This window comes from Canis aureus, chromosome 38 (genome assembly GCF_053574225.1).
Source record: "Canis aureus isolate CA01 chromosome 38, VMU_Caureus_v.1.0, whole genome shotgun sequence".
Lineage (NCBI taxonomy): Eukaryota > Metazoa > Chordata > Mammalia > Carnivora > Canidae > Canis > Canis aureus.
In genome coordinates this window covers 12,753,780-12,767,907 of record NC_135648.1, presented here as the reverse complement: position 1 = coordinate 12,767,907, position 14,128 = coordinate 12,753,780, and the positions used below count along the sequence as shown (strand labels likewise).

Sequence of the window (14,128 nt, the reverse complement as noted above, 5' to 3'; positions counted from 1 at the left end):
AATATTTATGTTTAAATAGGTATAAACATCTATGCTCTTCTGGAGAGGGCTATTACAAATATGTCTTAGGGGATCTTCAAAATCTTGACTTTGATTTCAAAAGGCAGATAAAAGGAGGGAACTCTCTGAGATCAAACCCACTAATTTGGAAATGAGGGTCCTTAAATCTATAACTAGGAATGGAAGGAAATTGGAAAGTTCAAGGCATTGTCCTCTATCCTGAGGACTTTCCTAATGAAATACATTCTAATAAGTGTCTTTTTGTTTGTTTACAGTATATTAGTCCAAAAATGAAGTAAAGTAGAGAAAGGGCATCTTGCTCAACCAGATATTTCAATCTAGCAGGAGAGATGGAACAAGCACCCAAATGCAGGTGACAACATGGTAGAAATGAATGTCATAGGGCTGGGTTTGAGAAGCCTGCACTGAGGACAGGAATTTTGACCTACACTCTGAGAATGATGGAGAGGGAGATTTCAGGTAGAAGGAACAGCTTGAGGGAGGTTTGGAGCACTCAGAAAGGAGGTCCTACACCACACAGAGTCTCCTAAATCTGCTGGTCTCGAAGGTGACATGATTTAAATCTGACATCTTACCTCAGGAAGTTACTTTTATAGATATGACCCACAGTTTCTTCATCTGTTAAATGACCATAATCGCTTTGTGGGTAAATTAAGATCAGGTTTTAAAGCATGTAGCACATCACTGGAACTTTATCTTTAGTCCTGCTTTCCCTCCTTAATCTACTCCCCCCATCCCAGTATTTTGCCTTAGTTTTTTGCAACCCCGAGGCTTGCCATTATCCCCACCATCGGTTAAGTAAGGCAGAATGGCAAGTCATGATGGAACAGAACAGTTTCTTGTTTATTTAACCTTAGCTTGCTCGAATTATGTCACTTAAATGTATTCTATTTGACTCTAGATGATAGATGATATATATGCACACACATACGCACACACACACACTTAATTTTTCAAAAGGCAGAAACAAATTCTGTAGGGACTTAAGTAAATGGACAAATAATAAAAATTTAATAGAGGGCAGAACTATTTTGGAGATGATTTTAAACTTTACAGTGTTTTGCACTCAGCTTAGCCAAGTCTGAGAACCACTATGTTGGAGGAACTCAGTAGGGCCAAGATGGAGCCCGAAAATTAATATTTTCATAACTGTGAAGGTCATCGTTCCCAAGATGATGATCATTTAGAGGCAACACCAGAGCGCAGTGTCCAGACCCAGACCTAAGATCAGGAAAGGGATACTACTTTAAGCTCCTCCTCAGAATAATGCTGCCAGGTCTTACTGGTGATCAGAGAGGTTTCTTCCTCTTTTCTGCCTACAAGCACAGCAACATTCATTCATTGCATATATTGAAAGCCTGTATTCGTAGAAAGAAATTTGGGCTCACTGGCAATTAATTGGATATACCATAAAAGGACATATAGGTTATTTCCCTGTTCTTTGTTTTCTATGTTTACTTTGAAATAGCATATATCTTTGTTTTAAGTTAGACCTTACAATTTTTTTTAACTAACTTTGAGCAGATCTGAAGTGTGCCTTTAATTACCTCATAACTAGCTGACCCATAGTAGTATGATGAAATTAATTGATATTAGGTCAAGGAAGGGAACAATGTCAGAATGAAACTAATCTGCATTTTCCACAGCTGGTTCACTAATCCGACTAAGCCATGGACAGGTGCCTCAGTTTCTGTTACCTGTGAAGGAGAATGTGTTTACACTTCCCGTGTGAACAGTCTCTTCAGCATATGAGCATATTTCTTCTGCTGATTCCTTGCCTGTAGAAATGTGAGGTCCTCTGATCATAGTGCAAATGTGGCTGGTAAAGTTGAAGTCACACCTGCCGCAATATGCCGTGGCTTCCAGAGATGCTGGGCAGAGAGTCCCGCACTCTCTGGTTTCCTGAGTGGTAGAGGTAAGGAGATAAGGAAAAGGAAATTTTAAAATTACATTTGGGTAGGGGTGCCTGGTGCCTCAGTTGGTTGAGCCTCGGACTCTTGGTTTTGCCTCAGATCATAATCTCCTGGGTCATGATCTCATGAGTCTCGTGAGTCTCATGGGTTGTTAGATCCAGCCCCACTTGAGGCTCCGTGCTCAGTGGGGAGTCAGTCTGCTTGAGATTCTCACTCTCTGCCTTTTCCCCTTATACATGTGAGCTCTTTTTCCCTCTCTAAAAAAAATAAACATATCTTTTAAAAAATTACATTTAGACATATGTGGGGCAGGTTTTCACAAGATGCAAATGAAATTTTCTTCTACTTAGTTCATGAAAAAATGTCTCAAGATTCATGAAAAGGAATGAAGGTGGTGTGTATACTAGAAAGAGCAGCTTTGGTGTGGATGACACAGATTTGGATTCAGAGTCCAGTTTTGCAACTTCCTACTTCTGTGACCTTGAGCAAGTCGCTTACACTCCCAAAGCCTTAGCATCTTCTGTGAGAAAATGGAAATTACATTTACCACCCAGGTTTGTTATGTGAATCAAATGAGATAACGCCTGTAAATGCCTTACACTTAGATATGCTGTAAGTAAGAGCAGGAGTCATTATTTTATTTTTGTTACTTGACACATTCCTAATGGAGCTTTAGAGAAAAGAATGTGATATTTGAAAATCTGTACATTTGTGCTCTGGGGAAAATTGGACTGCTAAGAAATATTCCTTGTCCAAGTTTTAGAAAATCTAAGTATTTCATGAATTCTCAATATAGTTATTATTATTTACATTTATAAAACTTTTTTCTGATGAATCTTTAGACTTTTGATAGTTATTGGTAAGTACAATTGTGTTCTAATTTCAGAAAATGAAATTCTTCATCATCCCAGATTACAGGAGATATAAATAAGGCAACATTTTTATAATGCCAAGCTTTCCTTTACATAGATGGCTTTATTTATTTATTTATTTATTTATTTATTTATTTATTTATGAGAAAGAGAGAGCACATGTGAGGGAAAGAGCAGAGGGGGAGGTGGGAAAAGAATCTCAAGCTGACTCTGTGCTGAGTGGGGAGCCTAATGAGGAGGTCGATCTCACAACTCTGAGATCATGACCTGAGCCGAAACTGAGAGTTGGACATTAAACTGACTGAGTCACCCAGGCACTCCATGTGGCATGATATATTTTAAATAATTTTTTGCTATTTAAAATTGATCTACATTCAATCTCTCTTACCTCATATAAATTACTCTCCCAAAGGCTGTCAAAATAAAGCTGCTTCAGAAAACTATGGTAGGATTTCCCTTTGAGTATAGTGACTTGAACACCTGCATTTAGCTCCATTTCCTCTTGAAGCCCCACCAAATGACAGCAAAAGAATGTAGAAAGTCCAAGGAAATAGAAAATAAACTAACACCCACAGGACAGCTCAAACAGTTTCGGAAGTTGGGAAGGAGATGAAAGTGGCAGAGACAGTACTGTGTGCCTAGTAATGTCCATTGTTTTTTCTCCCAAGGAATACTAGATTTGCAGGTCCAGCTCAGTAGGGAAAGCCACATGACTAGAAATGTTCATGTGCTTGCTTTACAGAGAGGATATATTTTATATCCAGGTAAACCCATACATGTATAATCATCCATTCTCTCCTCTTTTCCTTTGCAATCTGAGGGCGTTATGTAAAGCCCCACAAGATGTAAGGGGATTTGGCTCCTGCAACATTCCTTGGAGGACAGCTGCCTAACTCACATTGGATTATAATGTGAATGATTTTTTTTAACTTTTGTTCTATTGACCCATTCCATACGTGAGTGCATTTGTTTTTATTTTGGCATAGTTTAGCATGTCCTAGGTAAAACATAAATTGGGACTTTAAAGCTAGAGATTGTCTTAAGAACAATAGAACCCTAAAACACATGGCATTGGCTTAATGGTTAGGTGGGCTATGGCAAAGAAATATGTACTAGGGTGTGGAGAGTTGGGGAACACTGTTATGCTGTGGCTAACTATTTGATAAAATTATGACCTGGGATAACTGTCAAAGTAGGGCAAAACTGTCATAGTAGTGTGTGCGACTGAGCTCACAGTCATAGGGGAAGAGGTCATAATCTAGAACATTAGTAGTAGGTTTGGTTGTTATTCCTAGCTGCATTTTGGTAAAGTGTTACAAAATGGGATAGGCTTAGAAAAGATTTGGTGAAATAAAAGAAATAGAGTCCAGTGGAAGATATAAGCCAGGAGCCAGTGGGAAAACCAAATACAAGTCTGCATATTGCACAGTGAGAATCCCAGTCCCCTTTCCCACTGATTCCTTGTATGCTGTCAGCCAGGCATATATCTTATTCCAATCTAGAATGGATTATTAAGGATAATTAGTTAAGCATAGTTGCTAAGGATTCTTGGTAATGTGACTTCCTGACAAAAAGCTACTCTGCCACATGATTATGCTACTGTGAGCTCCCTACTTATAGATGTCTATGCACAGTGAGCTTTCATTTGGCTTCCAATGGAAAGAATATGTTTAAAACATAGTAAAAAGAACTGAGAGGGAGCAGAAACAAAGCAAGGAAAGAAGAAAACTAAAACAGTACCAAACAAATGAGTCAATTCAAGGAATAAAGCAAACAAACAATAAATAACAACAACAATGGTTCAGTATTTCTAGAATGATAAGAAAGCTATCCCATGAATGGAACAAGAGTAGGATGCCATGAATAAATAACAGTCAGGAAAAAATAAAGAACCCTGAAAGACTACAACCAGCTAGCTAATTAACTAAATAATATGATAGATTAAAAAAAATCAACCAATAGAAAGGTTGAAAGGTGAAGATAAGGCAATATCTGATCATGTTAAAAAAGATGAAGAGTTAACTAATCAATAGTCAAGAAATAAAAAGAAAAAAAAAAGATTGAAAGATTGGCTTAGGAAGTCTAACACCCAACTAATCAGTAAAAATAGAGATATAAAAAGAGAGAAAATTATCAAAGAAATAATAAAAGAACATTCCCCAGAACTGAAGCTCATGAGACTTCACATTGAAAAAGTCCACAAAAAGTGAATAATAATAATCATTGAATAATAATCATGAATAATAATAATAATAATTATAATAATAATAATGTAGTTCACATAGAGGCACAATGTCATGAAATTTTGGAAAAACAGAATAAAGATAATGTTTTAAAAACATTCATGGGAAAAATAACACATGGATACCTGGCAAAAAACAAGAATTAGAAGAGCAATGGAAGTTTAAAAATACAGAAATTATGGCAAAATCCTGAGTGGAAATAATTTTTAACCTTGAATTGTATACCTTGCCAAGCATCAATCTAGTAGGAGCCTAGAAAAATGATAATTTCAAACATCAAGCTCCCCCTAAATTTACCTTTCATGCACATACACCCAAAATGATATTTCTCCAAGAGAAGGCAAGAAAAGGGGACCTTTGGAATGAGAATATAGAGACACCAACACAGGAGAGAAGTAAAAGGAATTCTGAAACCCACATTTAGGGAAGACTTACAGGGGAGAAATCCCACAGTAGTCCAGTCCTGACTGGAGCAGGATACAGAAGTCTCCAGGAAAGAGGTCTTCAGGAAACAAAATACAATCTAGAGACTGAACTTTATCTGCAACACACTACTGGATTCAGCATTCAGAAATGTTGTCCTAATCATAATAAACACGAATTATCAATATGACTCTTCACTGACCTTCACTGAGCCAAGTGAAGTCAACCTAAAAGATCATGTAACTATCCTGAACGTTGTCCTTGAATAATGGAAGCCATATCTTCCTGAAACCAAAATGAGATGCCTGGGAAACAGATGTGAGTGAGTAGTAATGAAACAAATAGTTGTAAGCAGTAGCGTCATTTTCGAAACTAACAGGTTTCCTCATTTTTCAAATACGAGTGCCCTTTTAAAAGTTTTCTACATAGAATCTTCTTAACTAGTCATTTTAAAGACATGTCTTTGCAACTACAACAGCTTATTAAGACTGTGTATTTCAGGGATCCCTGGGTGGCGCAGCGGTTTGGCGCCTGCCTTTGGCCCAGGGCGCGATCCTGGAGACCCGGGATCGAATCCCACATCGGGCTCCCGGTGCATGGAGCCTGCTTCTCCCTCTGCCTGTGTCTCTGCCTCTCTCTCTCTCACTGTGTGCCTATCATAAATAAATTTAAAAAAAAAATTAAAAAAAAAAAAAAAGACTGTGTATTTCAGAAAAAATTTCTCAGGCCAAACTTCTGAAGACAATGGCCTGGAATAAATGTAAACTTTGGGAGCAGAGTGTTGGATAGATTTCTTTCATAGAACTGGCTATCTAAAGTTGTGTATAGGTCGGACCAATTTCTAAAAAAAAAAAAAATTGCAGGTGAACAACTATTTTTGATGGGTATTTTGTATGATTATTCACTTCATAAAGTACTTAGTCTTTCTAACAACGTTATGAATGGTCTTAATAGTAATTGTTGTAAAGTGCTTGCTGGGACCTTGGCAATCTCAAGAGTTACTTTATTTACTTTATATCCCAAAGTATATGGTGTCCACATGATGACTGTATAGTTACATCAGTCCGCAAGAGCCCCTGCAGTGTCTGGGACCCAAATACTCATTTGCAGTCATCTCCTAGTGGCAAATTACTCAGAACACAGTAGGGTGTTTCGTTTTTAAATGCCCACACTCCGTTCCTTAAAGTGGTAGTTTTCTGGAGTCCTGGGTCAAGTTTAATGCTAATAAAACATGACATGTCTGTCCGTGAAGCATCTCAACATACAAACAAATGGTACACTCATAGGCCTATGCACTTTTATGGGTGGCAGGCATTTGCTGATCGTCCAATGTCTCAAGGAATAAAATATAGGCAAAGGTGAATTTGCTGGATCTAAAGCTTCTATCAAAGGAAAGTGTTTGATTATGGTTTGGGGCCCAGAGGGAAAAAGACCGAATTTCTCTCTGTTTCCTTCCACAGCACCCATGGACATAGACCGGTACCACGTAGAGGTCCCAGACCACAAGTGTTGGCTCTTTCAGCACAGAGACTGAAAGTCCTGTCCTATCTGAAGTGCTGGGAAAAGCTTCCTGAGAACAGCTAATCATTATTAATTCCTTTAGAATTCATTGCAATAACATCAATCACAGCGAACTCATTTGGTATTAATATGGATGTAATGTGAAAATGAATAATGCACACAGGAGTTTTTATATTCCTATTTTAGAAAAATAGTTATGAACAATGTATTTCTCTTTCCATTGTCAAATCAGCACCTCTGAGAGGTTTTCTATCAATTACCTTCATCATCATTCCAGTTGAAATCTTGTCAGAGCAAACATATTTCAAAGGATTATATCCAACTCCATTACAGCATTTCTGGCTCTTTGGAATAAGTTCAGTCTCACAGCATTTTACTGGCACTGGGTCATTCTTTTTAACATGTGCTTTAGACTCTCCACTGGAAGCTGAGCAGCATATGGTATCTGACATATTCACATAATCCTGCCCACAACAGAACATCCCTGCAACAATAAAATGTTATATATGAATATGAAATAAAAAAAAGGGAGAAAACGGAGACTGCTATAAAGTTTGGTATAAAAATGTCAGAGTCAGGCAGTTGCTGAAATGGTACAGTACCTAAGGTAGCATTTCCCTACCAAGGTGATTTAAATGTGCAGTGAGGGGTCCTTCTTACCAAGAGCACCAGACACTAATTAGGTAAAGAACACACGAGAGGAAGCATTCTGAAATCATTCGATGGGGCCAGACTTCTCCCAGGCTCCATTAAAAAAAAAAAAAAAGGCCCTGATTTCCGTCATGAGAATTACCTGCCCATTTTGTGATGATAATAACACCGTGTTGGAGAAGAAAGGATAAAGTTCAGGGGATCAGAAGAAAGCTCTAGAAATTCTCAAAGGGAGAGAAGGTCACTGAAGCACCGTGGGATAATAAGAGCCTAGATGGAGTGTAAAGGTAGCAGCATCCTGGCACTGAGACCCTGTGGCAGGAGTCTTGTGAGTTTTGGCCCAGCTTGTGTCGAGGGTGCAAATATTTGCTTCTTGTGAATCCAACAGCAATGGTAACCAGTCTTTCTTTCTTCATGAGATAGGTTTGTTCAAAACCAGCTGAACTTGCTCACTAATCAGGCCACTATTTAATGAGTAGCACTGTGATCTGGACACATCCCTGGACATGGATAAGAGGCTGGAGGACATGGATAAGTGGCAGAAAGACTTTGGAAGGAGGAGCCTTGATCACCACTTGTTGAGGAAAGACATGTGTGCCTTTCCTACCAAATAGCCTCCCTTCTCGCACCAAATTCAGCTTTATGGCCTGTGTTCACATCATTTAGATCTTGCCATAGAACAGACACAGCAGAAATTTAGACATAAAAGCCTGAGTAAATAAACAATACTCCAGAGTCAGATTAAGCCAGAAATTAAGGTGCCTACACCCCATGCCACAGTGCTATTATATCAGAGTTTATATCCAGTTATAAAGCAGGCCCGTGTGATGAATGATTTATTTTAATTAGAACTGTGTTTATTTATTATTAGTCCTGACTGATAACATAAAGAACCTCAACCTCAAAGTGCCCTGGGGTCCTGAATTGTTTGATCTGGTCCTGTACAAACACCTACATTATGAAAGACACTCCTAATAATAGACCAGCGAGTTTTAAGTGCCTTTTACTTAAAAATAAAAAAATAAAAAAATATGGAAAGTAGATACTGGCTCGGTACCTACCTTAAGGAAAGAGTTTAGCCACACATGACTCCAAAGAATTCCAATCTTTCCCTTTTAAAAAAAAAATCTACCAATATTTTAAAATGATATACATTGACCGTAATGGAGCTTTAGCATGCCATGTAAATGGGGTAACTGCCCAAAGTAATTGGTTTAGAAGTAAACTCTTTTCTTCGGCGCTTTATTAATCATTTCCATTATTTTAATATATCCAGGAAATTTTTTTTTTCACATAAATACTCACAGCAGAGCTATCGTTGTAATCTGAGTCTTGATCAGGACAGGTAAAAATGACGTGTTATACACACGCGTGCACACACAAGTAAAGAGACAAATCTACAGCGTCCAGTTTTATATTGTTTGGACATTATTTTTCTGCTGCTTTCTGATCAGACATTTAAATACAACCTTGGATTTCTTTCGTGTCATTTTTTTTTTTTCTCTAGCAGTTTTCTTAAAATAATTCATGTTTCTATTTTAAAGAGCAATCCGAAGACTAAAAACTGGCCCTTTAGGGAGCAGAATACATTCTCCCCCTCTACTCCCCAGTCACTTTATGGCTTCACCATGCTTTAAGTATAAAATCAAAATGCAGACTTTGACCTAATTCGAAACTCCTAATCAGTCATCTGATCGCTCTGAGGGACTTTTGACAGGTCAACTAAAATTTTGATAATGAACTGTTTTTACACTAGAAAAAAAAAAAAGCCTGCCTTCCTTCGCAAAGAGGTTCATCTTTGTTTCACTGAATTAAAATTTTCAGCCAAGATTCCACTCTCATAACAAGAAGTGACTCCCTTTCTAGTTTCTTTGGTAAACCATTACTTCTTTAATTATTATCAACCTTGTTCCGGTGTGATAAATTGCTAATTACTTAATACCCTAATCAGCTTCATTCTTTGCACAGATAAACTGTGACAGTGCCATTAATTTAAATAGTAATTTCACTTAATGGCCAGAACGGCACACCAGATTTTTATGCAGCATTTTCTGAAGACTGCATCCATCACTGCAATATTCTGACATAAAGATGTCTGACGTGCACTAACTCACTTAGGGAGAGCAGATGTTGCCGAGCAGAGTTTGGTAGTAATTCCCATAGTGCATCACTTCAGCATGAATGAGCTGCAAATTCAGAGACAGACAATCTTCTGAAACTGCATTGCAATAACTTTTGACCCCTGCCTAATTTATCGCATGTAGCACTTGACTTTTGAACTCTGACACGTAGAACGCACAATTTTAAATATGCCAAAAGAAAAACAAAACAGGTCATGTATTGTTGATGGATCGATCTATTCTTCCAGAGGCTGCTCATTAAATCTGTACAAAGGTGAAGATTCTCTTTGGGCAGATGTTACTCGAGTGGTACAGTACACATAGAGCTATTAGAGATTTATTTTTGATATCAAACTGCATATTTTATCTTCCCCAACAGCATATATATCCAACAGATAGCTTCCATGTAATTGGATACAATCGGAGAAAACAGTGAAGGAGTTTTTTACTCACAATATTATGAATAGTGTCAGTGTGTTACTAACACTCATTTAATGGCCAGGGCTGACAAGGAAAGCATTTATAAACATAGAGTCCTGGTGAAATTTCTAAATTGTTAATCCTGTAAAACAGGTGCTCCATTTTTCTAAGAAAAAAAAAAAAAAAGACCAAGAATTATGAATCATGCTTTTGAGATAAAAACAGTAAAGTCGTAAAAAACAGAGTCTGGAATATGATAAATTAATGTGCAGCTCTGGGACTGATCATGGGGACCACATTTTAAGCCAAGGGACCATATTTTAGGCCTATAAGACTGGAAAACAAAGTTTTGTGATTAGTAATTCTCAGGACAAACTCATAAAATTGGCAGCAGAATATGAAAGAAAAGAACTGCATGCTTGTCTCCACCGGTAGATGGCTCCCTGGCTACCACCACAAAACTGACAAAGAAAGGGTAGAGCAAAAATACTCCCCAAATCATTGAGCTATGTTTTTTTTCTACATCACACCTTTCAAAAATTCATTACATCACATGGAAATCTTCTTGGACAATATTCTTTAGTAGAGCTTTTTCACAGTGGATTTCTGTCCTAAATTTCCCTCTTTGCAAAGTTTCCAAATCCCATCTTATATAACAAATAGCAGTAGTCCTTCATTCTGCTGAAGTCTGACTCCAGGACATGGAAACTCAGTATTCTATGACAAAGCAGTTTCAAACCAGAGTTTCCTATCAGAGGCTGCATGGACAACATGTATAATAAATAGAGATCAGACAATAGGTTCCAAGGGTATGTTGTGATCAGTCTCTCATGGCTAACAGAAAAATCTTGTTCTCTTTGAATGATAGGGGGATTTTAATGTCCACCTCTTAAAACTAAAAGATATAACCAAGTCCAGTCCAAGATTAATGGCATAAATGATAAAACCCTATAAGCAAACACTAAGAATAGAAAGAGTAATAAAGAGGTTTAAAATACATCCAAAGAAAATGGTTAAGAATACATATCCATTGTAGTGACGAGCATGACTTTCATCCCGAGATACCTGTATAACACTCCTACACAACTCATCTGCCCAGAGAGAGCAGTAAAAACATAAACGCTACCCCAGCACTTCTGTTCCAACAGCATCTGTTAATTCACTCCATTTATAAAATACATATTGACAAAGACAACTGAACTGGGACCAGGGAGATTTGATTTGGTGTGAGAAAGTCAATTCAATGTGATTTTGTTAACGGGCTCCTGCAGGCAAATAAAAGAGTTTAAGTAATAAAGTACATAAAGAGATGTTTTACGAGCCAGCCCGGTCTTATGGCAGGCACACAATGCCAGGCAGTGAGAGAGGCCAGGCTTAGGAACAATATTATGAGATCCAAACCCTCATGAAGCAGGTATGGTGTTGCTAGGTTGAGAAGAAAAAGGGCCATATGGATGTTCTGGAAGGTCATTGAGGTCACAGTCATTAGGGGCGACAGGAGGGAGCGGCAGCAGACAGAGGAAAAAAGACAGGTGGAACGTGTCTATTGTCACTGAAACCTGCAGGAAGGTCAAGAGACTAAAACGAGATTCTTTTCTTTTTTTAAAAGTATCATCCCTTCACTCCACCATGACTACCGAACTTGTCAGAATGGTGGAATGTTGGGAGAAGCTCTAGAGCTAGTCTTCATTCACAGGAGCTGAGTAGTGTTGCAATTTGCTTGAGAAATATTTGACAAGCGTGGAAAATCATAGAGAAGTAAATAAAAAGTGATCCTGAAGTTCAGGCCCACAGAGGTGTGTGGAACTGCAGGCAAATTTCTGTGCAAGGTCTGTGTCCTAGTATTTGAAGAGAGGCTTTGTAGCTTTCCAAAGATTCTTAAGGGGGTGTATGGTTCCTCCCCCCACCCCAAAGATTAGGAACCAGTGTCCTAGTGGACAATTACCTCTACTTCATTTCTTAAAACAGGTATGTTTTCCTTTTTGGCGATAGTGTTCTGACTTCTCTTTCCTTCTCCCTCACATTCATTTTGCCACCAAAATCTAATTCGTGTCCTTAAATCATAATTCTATCGTCACACTGACTCTTCCTTGATTACTAAGGAATGTTCGATCCTTTTGCCTACTCACACATATCTCCCCCTATTTCCTTGCACACAGCAGAGCCCCCCCCCCCCATAAACCCAACTGCTCTCTACGACTTGGACATGCTTCACAGATTGCTCATTTCACACTTTAGCTCAAGCTATGCCCATTAGCTGAAATGTCCTCCTTCCATCTACACATCCCAAAATCTTACTCATTGTTTGAGGTTCCAATCTAATGGCTTCGCTTTTTCCATCACCTTGATCGGAGTGATTTCTCAGTCTTAAGAATATACTCGCATTCATCCTTCTCTTATGTAGTGTGTTTAACCTTATAGATACTTCCCTCCTTGATTAGATTATAAATCTTTAAGGATAAAAATGGAATCTTAGCCATTTTTACAATCACAAAGCATTGAGAATAATGTATTGAGCATAGTCACTACATCATACATTTTTATCAAATGAAGGATGATGGCAATTGACTAAAAAAAGAAAGCAATAAATGAACAAAGATGCTAAAATGACTCACTATGGTATGGAGAGGGCAACGCTTTTGCATCCCCCCAACCTGTCATACATTGTTCTATCTTTAAGGGACATATCTTTAGCTACTCAACTAAAAGAGAAGGAACTCAACTGGTTAGTCACAGCACAGGATAACTAACTAATTGCCATGATCTTCCAGTACACACGATTACCATGGCTTAAAGCAGTGATTCACAAAGTTTGGTCTCAGGACCCCTTTATACTTGTAATAGGACTCCAAATAGCTTTTGTTTATATGGGTTATATCTGTTGATGAATATGGGTTAGAGCCTAAAACAAAGACTTTTGAAATATGTATTTATTAATTCATTTAAAATGATAATAAATACATAGCATGTTAACATAAATACCTATGATGAATAAATGCATTTTCCAAACTGAGAAAAGTTAGTGAGAAGAATGACATGGTTTTGTATTTTTGCAAGTGTCTCTAATGTCTCACTTATTAGAAGGAGTTAACTTTTCATATCTTCTTCTGCATTCAGTTATTGAAATATCACATGCTATGTAACCTCTGAAAAACTTCAGTGTATACTCACGAGAGAATGAGATTGAAAAAAGCATATGATAGGTTAGTATTGTTATGAAAATCATTTTGATCTCACAGACCACCTACAAACATCTTTCTGCAAAGGGTCAGGCCCTTAGCAGTCCCAGGTTATCCTTTAAAAGTCACTGTCTCAGGGCCTAGCACTCATACTTAGTACCCTTTCTTCTAACTTTGGCATACATTAGGTGTGCAGTCAATGAGCAGAGTTTATAATGACTCTTTTTTTCCAGTCTTCCAGAAAATGTTTGCAATTTGATAGTTTATTATACTGGCCCTGCTCAGTCGACCTGACAGACACTGATATGGCTTAGGTTGGAGAGTATCCAATGCTTGTTCAACTATCAGAATGATCAAAGAAGTTAAGAACATGGACTCCATAGACATTTGGATGCAGTTAGAATCCATTCTTAGCCATAGAGGCAAGAATTCATGGGCAAATCTCCCAGCCTCCTTGTATTTAGGTGTCAACGGATAGCTGAGTTCTAGTCAGTGAAATGTTAATTAAAATATTTGCTATTCCTAGACCTGGCAAATGAAAAACACACACATGTTATTCTGTGCTCTTTTCCCCTTCTGGCTGCAGAAATGGATATAGCTCCAAAGTGACCATATCATCTGGTTGTTCTTAGCTTATAACTAGAAAAGAGAGATAACCTGCAGTTAGGTTCATATCCCAGTGCTATGATACAAGATAAAGTCAACCCCTACTGTATTTGAGCCTTTACAAATTTGGGGGTTCACTTATAATAGCAATTAATTTTA

General features: G+C 37.9%; 1 protein-coding gene across 1 annotated transcript in view; it reads right to left on the bottom strand.

Annotated features, from left to right (window-relative positions):
* The window catches only part of USH2A (usherin), a 693,391-nt gene that overhangs the window by 154,325 nt on the left and 524,938 nt on the right, over positions 1 to 14,128 (bottom strand). Inside the window, exons 50-51 of the mRNA XM_077886665.1 lie at positions 7,254 to 7,477; positions 1,719 to 1,923 (exon numbers count right to left, since the gene is read on the bottom strand). Of these exons, the coding sequence (XP_077742791.1) occupies positions 1,719 to 1,923; positions 7,254 to 7,477 (429 nt within the window). The remainder of the gene's footprint in view (positions 1 to 1,718; positions 1,924 to 7,253; positions 7,478 to 14,128) is intronic.